We start from the raw sequence: 22,985 nt of genomic DNA on the forward strand, positions 1-22,985 counted from the left end.
AAAATAAAATAAAAACTTGGTACGACATGAGCCCATCATAAGAAAAACTCTCCCCCTCTCAACTTGTATAGACGAGAGAGGTCCCTCAGCCTTTTCGTTCACATTTGGAATCATGGGAGATTTTGGTTTCTTCTGAGAATCGTTCTTTCCAAAACTACAAACTGATTCTCAAAGGAACTGAGCAAAGGTGCAGGATAAGCTCACAGAGATTTGATTATTTATTAATAACAAGGAACGAACCCTCATGGAAGCAAGGAAAACCCCGAGTGGGGCCCCATGATCACCTTGCCTTATGTGTCCCACATCTGAAAGCTACAGACAACTGTGTGCCAGTAAGGTTTGATCCGGTGCTTTCATCTTAGCGCCTTCACAACCACCTCGCTTACCAGGCAGGTGACCCCTATAGTATAGCAGCAGAAATTCGTTGTCTTTGGACCATGCATTGGATTTTGTAAGATCTGTTGGGGAGAAAATTTCCAGGTGGTTTAAATAGAGTGTTTGTTCTTTATTTTGGTAAACCTGGTGTGTTAGGGTGAGTAAACGTTACTGCGCTTTACTCAAGAACGGATGCGTTGTTCGCACATACGCGCATGTCTGCGCAAGGACACTTGGTGTGCAATTTGGCGTTTTGATGGTATACACGCTCACAGCGGCGTGAGGCGCGTGTAAGGTGCTGATGTCCGCTTTAACCAAGCCGTCTTTGAGTTTTATTTTTTTAATGGTTTAGCCATTTGCAAGACTTTAAAAATGCATTTATATAACATTTATGGGGGCTTTGTGACTGTTGGACGATTTTGAAGGTCCTTGATCGTTAGTCAAAGGTGAGTGACCGTTCATGGTCATTTTTGTTCAATTTTCAAACCGTTAGATTTATGGCCTTTAATTTCATTTTATCACAAAAACGTTTGGCCTTGCTAAAGTCTATAAATTTTTTTATTTTCGCTTTTTGGTGCATCAAATTTTTTGATTCTCACGCTTTCTTTCATTCTATTCTTTTATTATCAATTTGGCTTGCCAAGTTCAAATGTGGGAGAGGTTACTTGATCTTGGGAAGCAGTGACGCTCTTGAGGTCCAAGCTTAGTTGTATTTTGAGAACTCAATCCTGAATAAACCCTTTTCACATCTTTGAAAATTTTGAAGCTGGGCGATTGAAGTTTTAAAGATAGCGATCTTAAGAATGTGCCTCTAAGCTTGAGATCTCGATTCTTTAAAATCTTGTTTTGGTCACCATTTCTACCAACAAGATCACATTCAAATTACACACAATAGGGGACTCTTAGCTTAGCCAACTGATATTCATAGCTTGAACCAGATCTTGGACATCCAAAAGCCAAGACATATAATTGTGACTCGAGCCATGATTTTTAGGGACATAGTTAGCAAAACTCCATTTAAAACACATGTTTTTTCAATAAAACTTCGAACATGTAGAAAACAAATGAAAAACTGTCTTTTTCAAAAAATTGGCAAAAAAAAAATTTGTTAGTTTGGGAGAAAAGTTTAGAACACGAAATTTTATAGTTCAAAGAATACTTCTCAAAAGAACTCAATTATGGGTCCAATTGGATATAATCTTGGTTCGGATAACAATGATCCATGAATCTGAATGTCATGGTTTCTATACCTTAACTTGATTCTTAAGGAAATCTCTCTCTCTCTCTCTCTCTCTCTCTCTCTCTCTCTCTCTGCAAAGCATTGTCCTTGTCGCCAAGCAATGTTGGTTGGCCCACCAACCGGATAACCTTTGTGCTAGTTTGCTTATTGCTAAATATGGGGATCCAGCTCTTATCCCGGTTTGTCTGGGAACCCGAGGTTTGGCGCTCTCGCACTTGCGTAAATCGTGGTTGAGGGCTTTAGCTTGCTTTAGAGACCATTTTGAGGTCTCCGGAAATTTTGGTCAGTGGTTGCAGTGGGCGTTGGCACCAAGTGGAGAGTTTCTCACCAAAAAAGTCTATAGATCGTTGCTCCCGCCAGGGGCTGATTGGTTGCCCGAAGATGTGCTTTGGGCGAAGGGTCCTTCCCCCCGTTCTCGTGTCCTGGCTTGGCTAATTTTGCACGATAGGATCCAGACCCACATTAATTTAAAGAAGTGGGTATTCAACTCCCGAGTTGGTGCATGCTTTGTCAAGCTGCAGAAGAATCTATGTTTCACTTGTTTTGGTCTTGCCCAATATTTGTGGAAATCTTTAGCAGGACTTGGAGGCATCCAGAAGTATTTGTTAAGGAGAAGTCCGTTGCGCTAGATCTGATCTTGGGGCCGGTTTGTATTAGGTGCAGCAAGAGGTGGAGGTTCATCTGGCGGACGTGGTTGTTTACTTCTTGGTGGTTTGTTTGGATGGCGCGAAACGATGCTCATTTTCGTCATATTCCAGTTAACATTCAAAACCTGGTGCATAAAATCTTGGTAGATGTTTATGCGATCTTGCGTATGCATCTTAGTGATCTTCCACTCCCTCCTGCTGATGCTACCTATCCTTTGTCGCAATCTGGGCAAGCGGCTCCGGCGTGAGCCCATTTTATATGTTCTTTTCTCTTGTGCTTTCTTTATTTGTTTTGGCTTTTGCTCTTGTTAAGTGCATTGATCTTCATGAGTGGTAATGTTGAATTACTTTCATCTCTCTCTCTCTCTCTCTCTCTCTCTCTCTCTATATATATATATATATATATATATATATATATATATATATATATATATATATATATATATATATATATATATGTTTATCTACAAAATGAAAACCAAATTAAGCCAGTACAATTTATCTTTTTTCTGAAATTCATTTTTCTAAGCCATTTTTTGAGCCATCTTTTTTAATGTAAGACATTTCAAATAGGGTATTCAGTATTCAAGTGAATTTTTGCCGTTTTAAGTATTGCTAACTACGTTTCGGGGTAGGTAGGAATTTATTCAGTGGGAGAAAAAGAAGAGCATGTTTAAAGGTTATAGGTTATGGGCTCAGTCTCTTATGAAAGTGGGTTGGTCTTGCTCTTCTCATACGGTAGCTCATTTTGGTCCAAAAGTGAGTTTGAGAACCAAGACAACATGAAATGATGAAACGTCACCTTCAAACCCATCCAAGATAAGGGATTGGAGGACCAACGAACATTATTTTGGAATAATATACATGAACGTGGCAGCATACTATAGAAGCGTCTTGTTTAAAACATAACCATGAATTTAGGCAACTATTTCTTTTCCCTTTAATTTATTTCCAGCCGACCATTTCCCCGTCTTACGTCTGCGCCAATTGTGTCCAAACTCCTCTGTTTCTACTCTCTTCTTCTTCTGCAAGTAATCTCACTCGAAGATTTGAAGAATCTTTGTTGGTGTCTCTAATTTGATTAGTCCAAACGAGAAAAGGGAAGAGAAGAAGAAGAAGAAGAGGAAGAAGAAGCTGACGAGATGGTGGTCTCCTCTGTCATTGCAGCAAGGGTTGTGTTCAGCGTGCTGGGTTTGTTCATGTTGGTGACTCTCCTCTACACTCTCTTCACTGATGGCTCTCCCTTTCGTCTGGAGCTCCTCACTCCGTAACTTCTCGTTCCCTTCTTCCTCTCTTCTTCTTCTCCTTGCTAATGTTTTTCAGCTTTCATATATTGGCTGTTATTGAAGGGCAGTGCATAAGTATCGAAAAAAATGTATTTTGTGGGGACAAGTGGAAAATAAGAGACACCAACAAAGTATTTTACAAAAATCATGGCAAAGATGTTTCAGAAAAGAATTTGAATTTATGGAATTGGATGCCTATTTTATACCGAATGTTGTTGGGAATCGGATTTCTTTGTTTGAGAGAAACCATTTTTTAAAATCTAGTACTTATTTGTTTATCCTTTGGATATTTCTATTGAATTTCTTTGGTTCTATAGTTGCATTGATGTCTTGTGTTCATCAGTCTCTGGCTTTTTTTCTTTTTTGTCTGCAAAATGGTGAATTTTGCTTTGAATTATGCAACACCATGATGTTGAAATTGTTTTTTTTTTTCATGTTGTTTGTTGCATTTTTAGCTCACTGTTGTAGTAGTTTTTGCAATTGGTTGTATGTTACTAAGATTTGACCTTGTACCTGTTTTCCTGGTTCTGTACCGTGTAGGCTGTAGCTTATTTGTATTATATTTGACTTATTTCAATATCATGTTGGTGTGGGAAAATTGTTCTAATGTCAAGTTGCACTTCGTGATTGTTGTAGAATAGAGATCCAAACGAAATGAAGAAGCTTGGTGTATTAAGTTTTATTTTTTATTTTATGTTTGCTTGATCGAAGAATGGACGGATTATGCTCTAACTAAGAAAGTTTGGGTAATCATGCTTGTATCTAACCTCGTCTGTGGTTGCTTTTGTACTCAACCACATACTCGGAGAAATGGAAATACATATTCATTTTTTAAGAATTCATATCTTAAGAAAAGAAATTTGTATTACCGCATGCACTGGCATCATGCATCCACCTGAAAGGACTGACTGTGCAGCTTTAAGAATTATCATCCGAAGATATTTATACTCACTGAACTGGTGAAAACTTGCAGGTGGATGGCAGCAACTTTGGTTGATTTCTATATTAATGTCGCAGTTATTTCGGTATGACATTAACTTATCTTCTTAAAAGAAAAGGAATATTGACACAACTTTGAACAAATTATACACTAGGCTGCAAGTTCTACTCTGTCACATGGATGTGTTTGTAGATTCATAGGTATGGCCATTTTTATGAATTTGATGGACAAGTATATAAGTGGATGCAGGAATAAAAATGGTGTATCTTTGTGGCATAGGTTCTACTTTGCCATCAAGAGGTTGAACTTATAAGTGAGTTGATCTTGGATTAGACATACATCTATAGTTATGCCCGATAAATTTAGTTGCAATATATACATTGTCATGTCTTTATTCCTCATCTGATTTTGGTTTCTGTTGACTTTGAAGTCATATGAATCATGTGGTTGCCAAGTGAGAACATCAGTAGACAGCCAGCAGCTCTACTACCATACTACTACTACTAGTAGAAAATGTGGTGATATTGTTGTTCTTGTTGTCGTTTGATTGAAATGTGTTAAAATATATGTATTCATGTATATATACTAATTGATGATACCCCATCATACCCGATAAAGGGTATTTATGTAATTCTGCCCAATAGGGCATTTTAGTCTTTTTCTTTTATTTTATTTTCTTCGTTTTCTTTTTCTTATTTTTTCTTTTTCCGCTTTTTTTTCTTTTGTATATGCATTAAATGCATAATGCATTGGAGGTCCCAACGACTCCTTGTTGGGCCTCCCAATGCCCTCTCTCTCTCTTACCTTTTTCCCACTCTCTCTCTCTCACTCTTTTTGCTTATAAATAGAGGGGTAAACCCCTTTGTAATGTAAGGCTTTTGCAAGCCCATTCCTTGCTTTATAAGATTTTTTCCTTTTAGCAAGCCATTGTTGGCTTTGTGTTTGTCCATTGTGGACTTGTTCTTTGCATTTTGCTTGTGAATGTCCATTATAGGACATTGTGTTTATTTCCCCGCTTATTTCATTACATAGTATCAGAGCAAGGTTGTGCTCTTGTTGTCTAGTCCCTTTTTCACTTGTGTTTCCTTGAAAGATTAGCGTATCCTTTCTTGCTTCTCTCATCTCCTTTTCACCATGGAAGGTGAACATAAGATTGACCTCACCTTCAAGCTAAATGGTACCAAGTACTTGGTATGAGCGTCTGCGATGGAGAACAACCTCAAGGGCAAAAAGCTTTGGGGTTATGCGATGGGAACCATTCTAGAACCTCAACTTAAACTCATCAAAATGGAAGGAGGACAAGCGAAAGCTTTAGAAGGAGGAGCACGAATTAAAGTCATTGAAGAACACCAATTGTTGATTGAAGATTGGGAAAGTAAGCATGCAAAAATACTTGCATGGTTTATTAATAACGTGGAGCTAAAAATTTGTGCAAACATTGCCAAATTTTTCAAAGCTAACGAGGCATGGTTCTTCATGAAAAGTATGTACACTCAAAAAGACCTCGTTAGGCAATTTTTCCTTCAAGAAAAATTTTGTACCATTAAACAAGGGGACATGAGTGTCCGAGATTACTTTAGCTCTCTTAGTCCTTTATGGGATGAGCTATCCCTCCTAGAACCCAAATGGGTAGATAGTGAGGATGTTTAACTTAGAAGGCAACAATTAGAAAAAGAATACTTTTTTCAAATTTTGCATGGGCTTAGACCGGAGTATGAGCAAGTTAGTGTTAAATTATTTATCAATTGTAATCTCGTATATATATTCATATATATATATATATATATGAATATATTTACTTATTTCCTTTTTTGTTTCTTTTTACATGAAAAGGGTATTTCTATAAATTCCTATTTTACGCATATTCCCCTTGGAATATGATTGTAATTCTTTTTTACTTTTTCTTTTCTCTCTTTCTTTTCTTTTTTCTTTTTTTTTCATCTTTGGTTTTTGTGCCACATAGGGAGGCTCCCCAAAGAGTCGTTTGGGAGCCTCCAACGGTCACATATGTGACCGTTGGGGGCTCCCAACGACTCTCTTGGGAGCCCCCTTTTTGTAGCTCCTTTGTGTGATTATAAATAGGGGTTTCACCCCTTTGTATTTTTCATGGCTTTGAGTCAAAGCCCAAGTGCTCAATAAAGTGATTCCAATATTTTTTATGTCGTTGTGCATTTGCGAGATTTTGTGAGTTGTGCTTTTGTGTACAAGTGTTCTAAAGTGTTCTTATCGTGCATATGTGCCGAGTTTGTTATCAAGAATATTAAGGTCTTGATCTTAGTATCTTGTTAGAGATACTTTTACATGGTATCAGAGCAAGGTTGAAGAAGGAGAATCGTGCATCTCTTCATCTTCAAACTATTGGAGTTTGAAGTGGATCATCTTCTTCGGGTAATATTTTAGAAGCCTCTTTTGTCAAAAAAGACTTGAAAATCTTTTGAGGTATGTGTTATTTTTTATCTTCTACCCTCTCTAATGGGTGAAAAAGACTCTCACTTCTCCCTTGTTTTTAAACTTAGTGGTTCGAAATATTATGTTTGGGCCGGCAATATGGAAGCCCATATCAAAGGAAAAGGCCTTTGGGAGTATGTTCAAGGTTCAATACCGGAACCCGAACTCAAACTTACCATCATTGAAAAAGGAGATATTAAGATTCTTGAAGGGGAAGATAGACAAAAAGCCCTAGAAGATTAATCAAAAAAGCATGATGAGTGGGAGATGAAGAACTTCAAGATCTTGTCTTGGATTTTTTCATCCGTAGAAACCAAGATCAATGCCAACATCATTAAGTTCAAAAAGGCCTCCGAAGCTTGGTTGTACCTTGAAAAGATGTATACTTCAAGGGATTTATCACACAAGTATTACCTCCAAAAGAAGGCATTGACTCTTCAACAAAACGATTTGTCTATTTGGGAATATTTTGCTGAACTATCGTCTATTTGGGATGAGGTAGCTATGCTCGAACCAAAATGGAGCGGAGAAGCAATGGAGTTAAGACACAAACAACTAGAGGAAGATCGATTCTTCAATTTTCTAAATGGACTTAGACCCGAATTTGAACAAATTTGGTCCTCTCTTCTATCCGCCTTCACATCTCTCTCTATTGAAGATGTAATCACTAAGCTAGGTGGTGAAGAAACTCGTATGGGGATTAGTAAAATTAATCCTAGCATCCTTGCTACACCTTCTTCTCAAGATGATTGTGAAGGGGTTAATGCCATGTCAAGACCCGGGAATAATATGAAGGCTTACAAACCTCCTCATTTCAAAAATCAAGCTCAAGGAGGAAATGATCGATATGGCAAAAGAGACTATAGCAAATTAACTTGCCATTTTTGTAAAGAACCCAGGCATATCATACCCATTTGCCCCAAATGGAAGAAAATACTTGTTGCGGCTATGGCATCCCAACCAGAGGAACGACCATCTTCATCAAATGGGCCTCTTTCCCTTCAACAAATTGTGGATGCTCTACAACCTCTTCTCAAGGGAGGCATTTCTGGAGCCGCTATGTCATCTTCCTCGCCTCCCGGTAAGACATCTTGGCTCCTAGATTCCGGTGCATCTTTTCACATGACTCCAAGTGCTTGTTCTCTTTCCGATTTTTCTAAAAATTCTCTTCCATCTTTTGTTTCAACGGCAGATGGAACACCTCTTGAAATTAAAGGAATAGGCAATTTTGAAAAACAAGACTTCTTTATTCCAAAAATTCGTCTTATACCAAAACTAAACTTAAATTTACTTTCGGTCTCTCAACTCTCAGACTATGGTTGCGATATAAATTTTTCTTCTAATAAATGTTGGATACAGGAACGCCAGTTCGGGAAGTTGATTGGGGAAGGCTCTAGGAGAGGAGACCTCAACTATGTTGATTTTCTCCAAATTCCCAAAAGCCAGTTTTGTAATGTTGCTCAAAACAAAGATATTCATGTATGGCATAAGAGATTGGGGCTTCCCAACATTGTTAAAATCTCTTATTTGCCTTTTATTAAGCATCTTTGTAATGAGAATTTTGTATGTAATGAATGTATTCTTGGAAAAATGAAAAGTCTACCGTTTACTCAAAGATCCATGTTTACAACATAATCTTTTGAAATTGTTCACTCTGATGTATGGGGTTCGGCTCCTGTGATATCTAAAAAATGTTTCTCATACTATATTATTTTTGTGGACGATTACACTAGATTTTGTTGGATATATTTTCTTAAACATAAACATGAAGTTTTTTCAATTTTTAAAACATTTTATATGATGATTTTAAATCAATTCAATAGAAGTTTAAAAACACTTAGAACTGACTTCGGTGGTGAATATCTTTCAAATGAATTCAAAAGTTATGTTGAAAGTCATAGTATTCTTCATCAAAAATCTTGTCCAAAAACCCCACAACAAAATGGGTTGGCTGAACGAAAACATAGGCATATCATTGAAACAACTAAAACCTTGCTCATTTCACAGAATATTCTGAAAAGACTCTGGGCTGAGGTAGCCCTTACATCTGTCTATCTCATAAATAGACTCCCATCAAAAAATTTGAACAAAGTTTCTCCATTTGAATGATTGTATGAAAAAAAACCTGCTTATAGTAGGTTAAGGGTTTTTGGATGTAAATGTTTTGTCCTTACTGATAAAAATGATAAACTCTCCCCCAAGGCCATTCATTGTGCCTTTCTTGGTTATTTCGAAACTTAAAAGGGTTTTCGGTGTTATGATATTAAAAGTGATAAACTATATGTTTCTAGAAATGTAAGTGTTTTGGAAAACCTCAGTGGTTTCGAAAAACTTGAACCTAATGACGAGAATATAGACTATTCTTTTTTATTTGATCTTTTAACTAAAGGTGATGAAACTAGTGATGATGAGTCAAATCAGAATGACTCAAGTGATAATGAAACCAGTCCTGTGTCATCTTCATTTCATCAACATGTCAATGAGGAACCGCATAGAGATCCCATAACCTATACTCATAGAGATAGAAATACTTTCAGAAGTGCCCTTGAAAGATATGATGATAGGACTGCTCCTCAAAGTGAGGAAAACCTTCGTAGGACCGAAAGACAGAAAAAACCCTTCTAGGTTCATCTCATATGAGTCTTTTTCACCTAAACATAGAGCCTGTTTAAGTGTCATTCATTTTTACATAGAACCAAGAAACTTCGAGGAAGCACGAAAATGTCCTGAATGGGTAGCCACAATGGATAATGAACTCGAAGCTCTGAGAAGAGCCAAGACATGGGTATTTCAAGACCTTTCTAAAGGTAAGAAAACAATAGGGTGTAGATGGGTATTTAAGGTTAAGACTAAGAGTGATGGGACCCTCGAGAGATACAAGGCCCGTTTGGTGGCAAAAGGATATAGTCAAGAATATGGGATTGATTATGAAGAGACCTTTGCCCTGGTAGCTCGAATGGTCACTGTCCGATGTCTTATAACTGTTGCCTCAATCAACAAATGAAATATCTATTAAATGGATGTTAAGAATGCATTTCTAAACGGAGATCTAAATGAAGAAGTGTATATGGATGCTCCTCCTGGAATGGAGTCTGCTAAAGGAAATGTGCTTCGCCTTCGTAAAGCACTTTATAGTCTAAAACAAGCCCCCAAGGCTTGGTATGATAGGTTTAATTCTGTAATGATAGAAAATGGTTTTTCATCCTGTTTTACTGATACTACTTTGTTTGTTAGAAAATCCAATGCAAGGATTGTTATTTTACTTGTATATGTGGATGACATGCTTATAATCGGAAGCGATTCTAAAGGGGTTAAAAGCATAAAATCAATTTTAAGTGATAGGTTTGAAATGTCTAACTTGAGATTTCTAACTTATTTTTTGGGTATTCAACTAGCATACTCTCATAGAGGGTATTTTTTGTCTCAAACTAAGCTTGCATCTAAGATTATTGACAGGTCAGGTATTACTGATGATAAGGTTTGTGAAACTTCTGCTATAGTAGGACCTAAAACGAAAATTGATGATGGTGTTCCTCTCTCTGATCCTACCCCCTACAGACAGCTTGTAGGATCATTGATGTACCTGAGTATTACCAGACCAGATATCTCACATGCAGTTCATACGACAAGTCAGTTTCAACATGCACCTACTTTTGTTCACATGAGTGCCGTCTTACGAGTCGTAAGATACCTAAAGGGTACTCTAAATAAGGGAGTTTTTCTGTCATCCTCTTCTGAGTTAAAATTAATTGCTTATACCGACTCTGATTGGGGAGGTGACCCAAATAACCGTCACTCCACCACTGGTTTTTGTGTGTTCTTAGGTGATTCACTGATCTCGTGGAGATGTAAGAAGCAACAAAAGTTTTTCTATCTTCGACTGAAGCTGAATATCGTGCCATGACAACTACTACCATGAAAATTATATGGATTCATCAGCTGGTTAAAGACATGGGAATCACTATTGAAGAGCCTACTAAGTTGTGTTGTGATAACAAGAGTGCAATTTACATTGCCAAAAATCATACTTTCCACGAGCGGACTAAGCACATTGAAATGAACTGCCATTATGTTCGTGAAGCCTATCTAAAAGGAATCATTGATCTACCTTATGTTACTTCAGAATATTAGTTGGCAGATTTCTTCACCAAAGCTTTATATGCACCACGATTCAACTTTCTCCTTGGCAAACTTTCGGTCATCATGCCCTAAGTTTGGGGGGGGTATTAAATTATGTATCAATTATAATCTCGTATATATATTCATATATATATATATTGAAATACATATACATATGTACTATGTATATATGTATATGTATCTCAATATATATATATATATATAAATATATTTACTTATTTCCTTTTTTGTTTCTTTTTACCCGAAAAGGGTATTTCTGTAAATTCTTATTTTACGCATATTCCCCTTGGAATATGATTGTAATTCTTTTTTACTTTTTCTTTTCTCTCTTTCTTTTCTTTTTTCTTTTTCATCTTTGGTTTTTGTGCCACATAGGGAGGCTCCCCAAAGAGTCGTTGGGGAGCCTCCAACGGTCACATATGTGACCGTTGGGGGCTCCCAACGACTCTCTTGGGAGCCCCCTTTTTGTGGCTCCTTTCTGTGATTATAAATAGGGGTTTCACCCCTTTGTATTTTTCATGGCTTTGAGTCAAAGCCCAAGTGCTCAATAAAGTGATTCCAATATTTTTTATGCCGTTGTGCATTTGCGAGATTTTGTGAGTTGTGCTTTTGTGTACAAGTGTTCTAAAGTGTTCTTATAGTGCATATGTGCCGAGTTTGTTATCAAGAATATTAAGGTCTTGATCTTAGTATCTTGTTAAAGATACTTTTACAGTTAGATCTTCTCTCCTCCATAAATCTAAGCCTCTTCCCCTAGAAGATGCCATTGCCGAAATATGCCAAGAAGAAACCCGTCTTGGCATGGTAAAGGGGGGAGATGAAGTCTTAGCCGTTTCAAAACCCGAAAATCATGTTAGGACTTTAAGCCTCCTCATTTTGGAAGACAAAATAACTATAATAGCAACTATAAGAAAGCCATATGTCATCACTGTCAAGAACCGGGGCACATAAGGCCAAATTGTCCAAAGATAAATAAAGCTCTGAAGCCAAGAGTTGCTTCCATTGAAAAAAGCACACCAAGGAAGGAAGATTCAACAAAAGGAAGTGATTCCTTTTCTCTTGCTCAACTATCAGAAGCACTCCAATTGCTACTCAAATCTTCATCTCCATCTACATCGGGTGCCGCCATTGCCTCCTCCTCTCCTTCAGGTATGTCCTCTTGGATCCTTGACTCCGGAGCATTCTTTCATATGACACCTCATGAGAATGGGTTATTCGACTTATGTCCAAATTCAAAAACCTATTATGTTTCAAACGTCGATGGCACGCCTTTACAAATCAAAAGTTTTGGAACTTTAAGTTTTTTCAAAAAAATTCTTGCGCCAAATGTGAGGGTGGTACCTCAACTAAATTTAAACTTTCTTTTCGTTTCTCAAATATGTGATCATAGATGTGAAATCTCCTTCTCAACTAAGGGTTGCTCTATATAGAATCTTCGGTCTCGGAAGCAGATTGGGCAAGGTCATAGGAGGGGAGATCTTTATTACATGAGCAACTTGAAACTTCCTACTAACTCTTTTTGTAGCTATGTTCAAGATAAAAATAGTGAAACTTGGCATCAAAGACTTGGACATCCAAGCTTCTCAAAAATGTATTCTTTTTCTTTTGGAAAGAAATTTTGTAATGATAAATATTTTGTTTACAAGAATTGTATTTTTGGAAAGATGAAATATATTCATTTTCCAAATAGAACATTTTTTTACTAAAAGACCATTTGAGTTAGTTCATTCAGATGTTTGGGGCCCTTCTCCGGTCATATCGAAAGGTGGTGTAACGCCCCGAAATCTTAACCCAAGTTTTGAGGAAATATATTTTTTTTTTCATAACAACGGAAACAAGTAATACTATGAGGTTAAGCATTCTGGAATATTACAGTGAAGAGCAAACCAAATCATTTATTTTATTTCAATATCGAAGAAAATGAACATCAGAGTTTTAAATGATATCAGCAATTAAATTATAATAAACCCAAGCGATCCCTGGAACAGTAAATCCAAAATCTCGATCTGTTGCCTCATCCTGTAATCGGTCGTAATTTCGATTGTTCACCTGAAAACAATACATTTATAGGAATTAGACTACAAATGTCTAAGTAGGAATCATTGTAGATTTTCTTAAAGGTATATCATGTGTCAAGTATGTGATGTGGGCAAATAACAGACATATATCTAAGCAAGTAAGCAGATTATGCATCAGCTATAATTAAGCAAGTAAAGCATATTATACAACAACAATAATAGTAACATGCATAACTTTCATGTAACAGTCAAAATATGAATTCAATTATCTCATATCTACACATTTCAGGATTGTATTTCATCACAAGCCGAGAATATAAAGCATGTTGAAAAAATATGAAAATGTCTCTCTAGTAACTCCACTCACTGTAATACCTAATTGTTCTAAATAGTGATTATTTTATCTTATCCCGTGGGTACACACGGGCCAAGGCAACCATCACAGGAGAGAACGTTCGGAGGTATATTATTCAAGGGTGTTTTATTAACCCGAACATTCTAACTGAGACTGAAAATCCTAAGGGAGCGGCCAGTGACCGAGAGAACCTCCTAAAGGCTAAAACCAAAATAGGATGCATTTCTAACTTCTGGAGAAGAACAAAGAGCTACCACCTAGGACATATTGGTAGTACAGGTCCCCCCCCCCCCTCAACTCTGAGGACTGGGGACCAACGAGTCACTTTAGCTCGAAACAGCTAAACACATGTTCCCGGAGTTTTGTACCACCTATCCTCTTCAAGGTAAACCCGAAAACTGAGTGGGTTAATCTTTTCATTTAATTAATTCCCCGAAGTACAGGGGCATTTCCCCAACTTCATTCTACCACCATAGCAGTAGAATTCTCAACCTTAGTCATTTTACCAAGGTGCATAAAACAATCTCAATCCTTTGTCGTATTGATTGCATAAACCCACTGAAAATGCGATGGTGCCTTTAAACTAGTCGAGCACACATGCCTCGATACCTTTAAACCAATCAGGCCACAGAAATTAAATTTAAGTTTTTCATCAGTGTTATGATTATTGTCCAGAATGCTTCAGTACCTTTAAACTAGTCAAGCACTGACGCCCTGATACCTTTAAACCAGTCGGGCACACAACATTTAAAAATTACGTTTTCGTCAGTGTTATCGTCATAGCACACAAGTTAACAACCCAAGTACCTGCATCAGGTATTCAACCTCTTGCCCATTAGGCAGGGTTTTTCCCAAACAACACTATTTGTAGTTCATTCAATTCATTCTTGGTTCGATCTCATTATAATATGCAGGTTCTAGTTAACATAATTGAGCATTGGACATATCCACACAAACAGTCAGTGGAGTCTTATAGAAAATGAATGGTACAGTCCTACTAGAGCATGTTAATCTCAAGCCCAACACGTGCGTAAGATAAGTCTTCACATGTTCAACAACCAAGTATAGGAATTGAAAAACACAGTACAAGCTACCATAGATGGACTTTGCATTGGAAATACAAGTTATGTAACATATGTTTAGAGATATTAAAAGGAAACGGTTGCAGCTGAAACAGGTTACAGTTGAACAATAAAGCTTTATATTCAGCCAACCCCAAATACTTACAAATTTTGAACATCTTCAATGTGTAGTATGTATGGTTTCATATCCTGTTAGGACAACAAAACATTGCACTTCATTGTGACGCTCCATTTCATGCCGCCTTCAGATATACATGTTTATCATCATAATGGAGCAATTGGTTTATACATTTTGAATGGGTTAGTGAGCATGCATTAAACCTCCCAAAAATTAATTCATAATGACACTTGATTTTACAACAATTCAACTCGTTGAGGCCACTTCTCTTTTACAATATTTTACGCTCATTCAGTTCATGTGCATTTGCATGTGGAAAACAAATGGATTAACAGATCTTTGATCATGCTTGGAGTTCAGTTAATCAGATGAATATCCATAGAAAATAGGCAGACATATCGTGAATAAAATCATGGCATAGCAGATAATGCAGAGCATGGCTGTGTTTATACATCTACAATGCAACAAAGCTGACTGAGCACGTACCCTGAGTGTGGTAATATCCAAAAAAGAAAAGCAAAATTTCAAATAAACAGAACTTGGAATACGTAAGCATCACTAAACCACCTTAACCCCTATAAGGTGCAACTCGGTTATACATATACAATTAACACAGTGAGTTCGTAAACTTGAAAATTTTAGTGGGACCACATCCACACCCATGCAGACTACTAAAACCCCTTTGTTTACTGGTTTAGCAATACTAGAAATCGGACATTTCAATTAGGCATTCCCCTTTAGTAGTAATATAAATCGAACATTAAATCAGACATTCTCCTAGCAGTAATAGAGAACAAATATTCAATCAGACACTCCCCTTTAGCATTATAGATCGAACATTCAATCAAGCATTCCTCTTAGCGGTAACAGAAATCGAACTCAACACCCCCTTCACAAAGGAAATCCGAAACCCCCAAATCATGGATTTGGGGTTTTCGAATTAGGGTTGATAGAAACCCCCTTAGCGTAAATCAAAACCCCCATTCTTGAATGTCAAGATCTCCCATTCTTAACAATCAAGATCCCCAAATCGAACGATTTGGGGTTCTTGGACTCCCACACACACACACTAACACACTCAATAACCCGAAAGCCAAAATACAGGATCCTACTTTGTCCGTCGAGAGAAGGAGATTGTTGTCACGGGTGGAGGGTCGCCGGCTCCGGTGAAGGTGGCTGATCTCGACAATGGAACTTGGAACGACGATGATGGAGGCGGCTCGACAACAAGAAAGATTGAACTGTGGGATGGCGACGAGAGATGAGAGGGTGAAACCCGCTTCCCCCCTTTTATCGAGAGGCGACCCCCGACGGTTACGCTCCCCTCTGCACAAATCTTGATTTGCAAGAATCGTGCCCTAGGCACGATTCTTGAATTTTGTTTTTAATGTATCGCAACCGGGTCTGGGTCCGGGTCCTAAACGCGACCCGTGACACTGGATCCACCTTTAGCGTGGATTTGGGTTGGCCCTTTAGTGCTAGATCCACAATGAACGTGGATCCGTAACGGATTCTGGATCTACAAGTTGGATCCATTTGGGTCCAACTACGGATCCAACCCCAAATAATTAATTTTTATACTAATATTAGTCTCTTAAAAATAATTTTATTTATTCATTTATTAAATATTGTTATTACATATATATTTTTAATACCCATATTTATATTTCTTTTGGATCCGGGTAACGGATCCTAGGCCCAAAATGTATAAAACCACTCAAATTTTTCGGTTATTACAGGTGGATACTCCTATTATGTTACCTTTATTGATGACTTTATTAGATATGTCTGGATTTATTTTCTTAACTTAAAATCCGATGTTTTCGCCTTTTTTAAGAAATTTCATATGATGGTCAAAAATCAATTTTTAAGTAATATCTCTATTCTTAGATCCGATTCGGGTGGAGAGTACCTATCAAATGAATTTCAAAATTATTTAGAAACCTTTGGAATTTGCCATCAAAAATCTTGTCCTAGAACTCCTCAACAAAATGGTTTAGCCGAAAGAAAACATAGACACATTATGGAAACCACTAGGACACTTCTTATTGCTAAAGAAATTTCAAAAAGCTATTGGGCCGAAGCCGCTTTAACATCAACCTACTTGATAAATAGAATGATATCTTCATCCTTAGAAAATACATCTCCATATGAAAAAACTATTTGAAAGAACTCCCGATTTTAATAGATTAAGAATTTTTTGGTGCAAATGTTTTGTTCTTTCACATAAAAGAGATAAATTATCTCCAAAAGCTATTGGGTGCGTATTCTTAGGATATGGAGAAAATAAAAAAGGATTTAAATGCTTCGACCCCAAAAGCAACAAATTATATGTTTATAAAGATGTAACATTTTTAGAAAATGAAAATGGATTTGAGAAAACTAAAGATATTGATGAAAGCGAATATGCTTTCTTGTTTGATCTTCTTCCTCAAGAAGTGACTGTTCAAGAAGAGGTGATTTCTAATGATAATTTGTTGAATAACCAAGAGGACATTCCTCTCAATAATATTGAAAATGAAAACGAAAATGATGTCATTGATAGTAGACCAATTCAAACCTATGTTCGGCGTGGTCAACAAGTTCCCATAAACACTTTAGAAAAATACTCCCAAGGGTCCAACATAGAAGAAACCTCTTTGAGAAGATCCGGTCGAGTCTCCAATTCTCCTAACAGGTTTGTCTCCTATGAGTCTCTAACACCAAAATATAGGTCATGCCTAATTGCGTTACACTCATTCCATGAACCATCTCATTATAATGAAGCCAAAAATATTCCCCAGTGGGTCGAAGCCATGAACTTGGAACTTAGTGCTCTTGAAAAGGCAAAAACTTGGGAAACAACCTCTTTGCCCACTGGAAAGAAGTCGATTGGTTGTAGATGAGTCTATAAATTCAAAACTAAGAGCGACGGGTCATTAGAACACTACAAAGCTCGACTAGTAGCAAAAGGATACGCTCAAGAATACGGTATTGACTATGAGAAAACTTTTGCTCTCGTAGCTAGGATGACAAGTGTTAGGATTCTTATTGTTGTTGCTTCTGTTAAAAAATGGCATATCTATCAATTAGATGTTAAGAATGCATTCTTGAATGGAGAACTAAATGATGAAGTTTACATGGACCCAGGAGTGTGTATTGGTAATGATAAAATTCTTAAACTTAACAAAGCATTGTATGGATTAAAACAAGCTCCAAAGGCTTGGCATGATAAATTTAGTAACGTAATGACAAGTTCAAATTTTCGCTCTTGCTATACTGACACTGCTTTGTTTGTGAAAAGTGCAGGGTCTTCGATAGTTATTCTCTTGCTTTATGTTGATGATATGATCATCACTGGAAGTGATGAGCAAGTAATTAATGATATTAAGAAAGTTCTGAAAGAGAATTTTGTCAGGTCTGATCTTGGTTTCTTAAGATATTTTTTAGGTATTGAAGTAGCGTACTCTCCACAAGGGTACATTCTCTCTCAGATGAAACTTGCAACTGACTTTTGTTTAAAGTCTGGCATCACAGATGACAAGAAGACGAAAACTTCTGAAGTTATCAATGCAAAGTTGAGGTTGGAAAATGGAACTCTTCTTGAAGATCCCACTCCCTACCGCCAACTTGTTGGGTCTCTAACATACTTATCCATCACTCAGTCAGACATAGCTCATGCAGTTCACTCAGTCAGTCAGTTTCAACATGCACCTACAACAGTACATATGAGTGCAGTCTTAAGAATCATCGAATACATTAAAAATACTATAACTAAGGGAGTTTTTCTTTCCTCTTCTTCAGCACTTGACTTAATTGCTTATACTGATGCTGATTGGGGAGGAAATCCCAATGATAGAGTTTCAACTACTGGTTTTTGTGTATTCTTAGGTGACTATGATTTCCTTGAGATGCAAGAAGCAGTACAAAATATCATTGTCCTCAACGGAAGCTGAATATCGTGCAATGACCACTACAACCATGGAGCTTGTGTGGCTTAGAAGTCTCCTCAGTGATATAGGCATAATCATCTCTACACCTTCGAAGATGTGTTGTGACAATAAAAGCATAATTTATATCGCAAGCAACCACACCTTCCATGAGCGTACTAAACACATTGAGATGGACTGTCACTATGTTCGTGATGAATATCTAAGAGGGACCATAGCATTGCCGTACGTTACATCCGAGTACCAGTTGGTGGATTTCTTCACCAAAGCTCTTGCTGCTCCTCGTTTTATGTTTCTTCTTAACAAGCTTTCGGTCATGTCCCCGTAAAGCTTGAGGGAGGGTGTTATATATATATATATATATATATGTATATATATATATATACTAATTGATGATGCCCCATCATACCCGATAAAGGGTATTTGTGTAATTCTGCCCAATAGAGGCATTTTAGTCTTTTTCTTTTATTTTATTTTCTTCTTTTTTTCTTATTTTTTATTTTTTCTCTTTTTTTTCTTTTGTATATGCATTAAATGCATAATACACTAGAGATCCCAACTAAGAGTCTTTGGACCCCCAACGGTCACAAATGTGACCGTTGGGGGCCCAACGACTCCTTGTTGGGCCTCCCAATGCCCTCTCTCTCTTACCTTTTTCCCACTCTCTCTCTCTCTCTCTCTTTGCTTATAAATAGAGGGGTAAACCCCTTTGTAATGTAAGGCTTTTGCAAGCCCATTCCATGCTTTATAAGATTTTTTCCTTTTAGCAAGCCATTGTTGGCTTTGTGTTTGTCCATTGTGGACTTGTTCTTTGCATTTTGCTTGTGAATGTCCATTATAGGACATTGTGTTTATTTTCGCTTATTTCATTACAAAATGCTGTTGTTGGTACTGCCACTATTACTTAAGCAATGACTAAACTTTGATGAGAGATTGGGAGTTTGCTTGAATTCATCTACTTTCAAGTGTCTGGTTCCCGACTTGCTGTCAACTTGGCCTGGCTTACAAAAACTGGTTAAAAATCAAGATAACTAATATTTTTTGCCGCTTGTTAGTTCCATTGAATCTTTTAGCGTTATTTAGGTTGGACTGAATATTGTCATCCCTTTTCACCATTAAATCAATTGTTTCTACTACTTTCATTACCGCTTCTACTATTACTACCACTATGGGTGCTGCTGCTGTTGTTGTTGTTGTTATTATTATTATTATTATTGTTGTTATTATTATTATTACTTCAGCAATTCCTAAATTGACTTTTATCACCATCAAATTGATCAGCCATGCGAGTCATTTCAATTTTGAGCATCCACACACACACATGTGGTTGGTTTTCAGCATCCAAGTTTCATTGTTTTAAGCTTCTTTTTACCCCTGAGATGTGCCATATGCGCCCTGTTTGCTTTTTAGCTGGCGATCTTCTTGAGTTAGGTGAATTTAACTTCCTTTCTGACAAGGAATAGTGTATGTGCGCATATACTTTATCTTTCTTTACCATCTTCCTCAAAAATTGATTTTGACTGCTGATTTTGTTATGGTAAAAGGAGTTCACAAATTTATCATATATGTGCTTTTTGTTGTAGATCTGGGTCATCTACAAGGAATCCAATTGCATCAGTGCTCTTCTTTGGGTAATTTTGTTGATATGTTTTGGCAGGTATGTCACCTCCATAGCTTGATTTTATATCCATGCATGGAAAATCTTATGAAAAATGGAAAAAATTTGGTGATCACTGGGAAGCTCTTCACTTCATAGGTTTTCAACTATTGGTTTTTAAATATTAAATAGCTCCTTTTCTAACAGTTTTCCAAGGTTGTATTGAAAATTTGAAGATGATAAATGGATTTTGACATTGATGTATAGAAACATTACTTGTGCTCTTGGTATGTTACTGATATAGATTGTTGTCTATTTCTTCTTTATCAATGTGGTTTTGTTTTCTAAATAGTTATTGGGAGTGTAGGTTCATTTATAAATCACTTGCATGTCTGTACTGCCAGGCTACTCTCTTTGTTGTGTTTGTTTGTATGTGAAATCTGTGACCTTTTATGGGCTCTGGTGGATCCATGTTTGCCTGCTTTGCCAGCCATGCAACTCAGTGCTTCTTTGTCTGTCTGAGTTCCCTCACTTTTGCAGTCATAGGTGTTCCTTAAGCCCAAAAATCAGGTTCATCCATTGCCTGTGGTTTCCTGCAATTTGAGATATCCTAGGTTGTTTCAGTCATGACTTCCCATCCATTCTAATTAACCACATCGTTTATGAATTTACATATTATGGTAATAATATGTTTCTACATTTAGTAGTCTCTGCTCTTTCCCAGTGAAATTTTTAATGTTTGATTAGGAGTTGTAACTATCAAGTAGGTGAATCATTCATTCAGCTTGTGTTCGACCTTTGTGTGTGCATGCATGTCTACGTGTGTGTGATTGAATGAAATTATCATACTGAATTCTTTTTACATCTTGAGTTGCAGCATCTCCACATGTGCTTACGTTGTCATCCAGCTTTTCAAGCTCTCACCTCAAGATCCACTCTATCTTGTCCTTTTAAACTCACGGCGCAGGCAAGAACCAACTGTTTCAGCATAGTGAAGCTTTATTTCGTATTTTCTACCAAATTTTTGTGGAGTAAGAGCAGAATCCCCTTCATTAGCTATAAGAATATGCAAGAAGTGAAAGACAAAGAAAGTCAACAGTATATGTTTTGACATTCTGAATTCATGCATGAAATTATACTATGGCATATCTTATATCATTTCAAGAACTTGACTGAAGATCAGCTTTCATAGGCATCACACTCTCTCTTGACTGAAGTTACTTTTCTCTTTCTTCCTCTTTTCTTTTCTTTTAGTTTCTTTCTATGTTGATGTGGTAATAATTCCCTGGTGGGTATTCATACCCAACAGACTCAGTAAGATGCCCTGCTACCATTCAGACATTACATATAATCACCTAATTAACCTTACATATTCACCCCTACATATCATAGAGATGCACAAGGTAGCTTGCTCAATGATTGGCAATCAGAAATAATTATTTTATCTAGATAGAAAGTTTTTTTTTCTTATAATACTGGATACTGGATGGAAAGCATTAGTGATACTAAAAACCAGAAATATTCATTTATTTCATGAAATTTATTCTGGTGACAGTTGCCTTTAACTTCGATCTCAGGCCAATGTTGTCTCTTAATTTTGTTTTTGTTTTTTTACTAATTCAAAATTTTAATTTCTGAACCTATAGCAGATTTTCTTCTGTGCCAGGAAAGGAATGTGAATCATGCTAGCAGCAGTTAACCGTGGTGCCATCACAAAAGTGTATATATATTTTTTGCTTGTAGCCCCAAGTAATCTAAATAAAATATGTCGCAGATATGGACCACAGAATCTCCAGATTTAGTATCATAAATGTGCCATTTTCTTTCTTTGACTTTCTTTTCTTCATTACCACTTCCATTTCTATGTTCTTAGACTGGGCATCCATGAAATGTACAATGTGCAAGAAAAACATGCAGTACTTCCTACTTGCATGATTGCTCTATTTTTTTGTTTTCCCATCCTTCCTTTCAGCTGCTGCTAAATTGTATTGGTATCAAGTTGGCTCTTTTATTCTACTTTGTTTATGGGTCTTGTAATATTGTTTGAAAATCTCATTTAATTTTAAATGAAATTGATGGAAATATTTGTCACTAAGGTATGTCCTCTTGGGCAATGATTCAAAGTTTCAAACATGTATCTGTGACGGTTCCGTTGTTTGTTGATGCCTCACATTGACAGCTCAGTAAACTGAACCTTGTATGTCACCAGCATATGCATGTTGTGACAATTCTCATTGATGCATCAGTTGCAAAAGTGATGGTTTAAGTGCTAATTTTGGGTAACGAGCTTCATGCTTCAATCATGTATGAAGCAAGCTTCTGAATGGTGATGTTTGGTGGTTGGTCTGTATCCTATTCATGCCGCTAAGACGGTGCGGTATTCAGCCGGTTTCAATCATTTAAACCAATAATATAAAATGAGGCCAGTTGGGTTGTGTGTGTGTCTCATTCATGACTGAAGCTGAAAGTCTATTCTCTTCTGTTTAAACTTGCTGTAACATAAAAATATTTTAGTTTAATATCAAACTTGATTTTTATTTAAGCCTGGCCTATTAAGTTTGATCTTGGTTTGGTTTTTCATCAAGCTTTATGTGGAGCTTGAGATTATTTTCTAGCTCAAATACTTCGGTATTTGCAATCATTAAGAGCAAGTCTTGAATGATATTATTGTGTCTTTTTAGCCAATACTATCGAAAATGTACACTTGATTCAACTGGGGTGCATTTGATTAAGAGGGAAAATGGTGGTGAAAAATGGCCCTCATTAATGAAGGTTTCTAGAAATCTGGGACATAAGAACTGTAACTCTAT

General features: G+C 36.8%; 1 protein-coding gene across 3 annotated transcripts; it reads left to right on the plus strand.

Moving 5' to 3' along the window:
- The first annotated feature begins 3,252 nt into the window (after nt 1-3,252).
- On the plus strand, nt 3,253-22,266 carry LOC149833697 (uncharacterized). Of its 3 annotated transcripts, none has more exons than XM_090009815.1 (5): nt 3,253-3,529; nt 4,522-4,573; nt 20,162-20,235; nt 21,053-21,142; nt 21,825-22,266. In XM_090009815.1, exons 1-5 carry the CDS (start codon nt 3,405-3,407, stop codon nt 21,862-21,864), a joined length of 381 nt encoding a protein of 126 aa, XP_089865941.1. In that variant the 5' UTR covers nt 3,253-3,404; the 3' UTR covers nt 21,865-22,266. The 3 variants fall into 3 exon arrangements, with proteins under 3 accessions (XP_089865941.1, XP_089865942.1, XP_089865943.1); XM_090009816.1 differs by having other exon boundaries at nt 21,842-22,266; XM_090009817.1 differs by lacking the exon at nt 21,053-21,142.
- The last annotated feature ends 719 nt before the right edge of the window (nt 22,267-22,985 follow it).

Source organism: Nuphar pumila, chromosome 6 (genome assembly GCF_984573655.1).
Source record: "Nuphar pumila chromosome 6, dmNupPumi1.hap1.1, whole genome shotgun sequence".
Classification (NCBI taxonomy): Eukaryota; Viridiplantae; Streptophyta; class Magnoliopsida; order Nymphaeales; family Nymphaeaceae; genus Nuphar; species Nuphar pumila.

What these genes read in the sequence shown, in the direction of transcription:
- LOC149833697 (XM_090009815.1), top strand. Translation starts at nt 3,405, where the DNA reads ATGGTGGTCTCCTCTGTCATTGCAGCAAGGGTTGTGTTCAGCGTGCTG. An exon ending in TTAATGTCGCAGTTATTTCG is followed by an intron (nt 4,574 to 20,161) that starts GTATGACATTAA and finishes TTTTTGTTGTAG; the next exon opens with ATCTGGGTCATCTACAAGGA. An exon ending in CTTTTAAACTCACGGCGCAG is followed by an intron (nt 21,143 to 21,824) that starts GCAAGAACCAAC and finishes AACCTATAGCAG; the next exon opens with ATTTTCTTCTGTGCCAGGAA.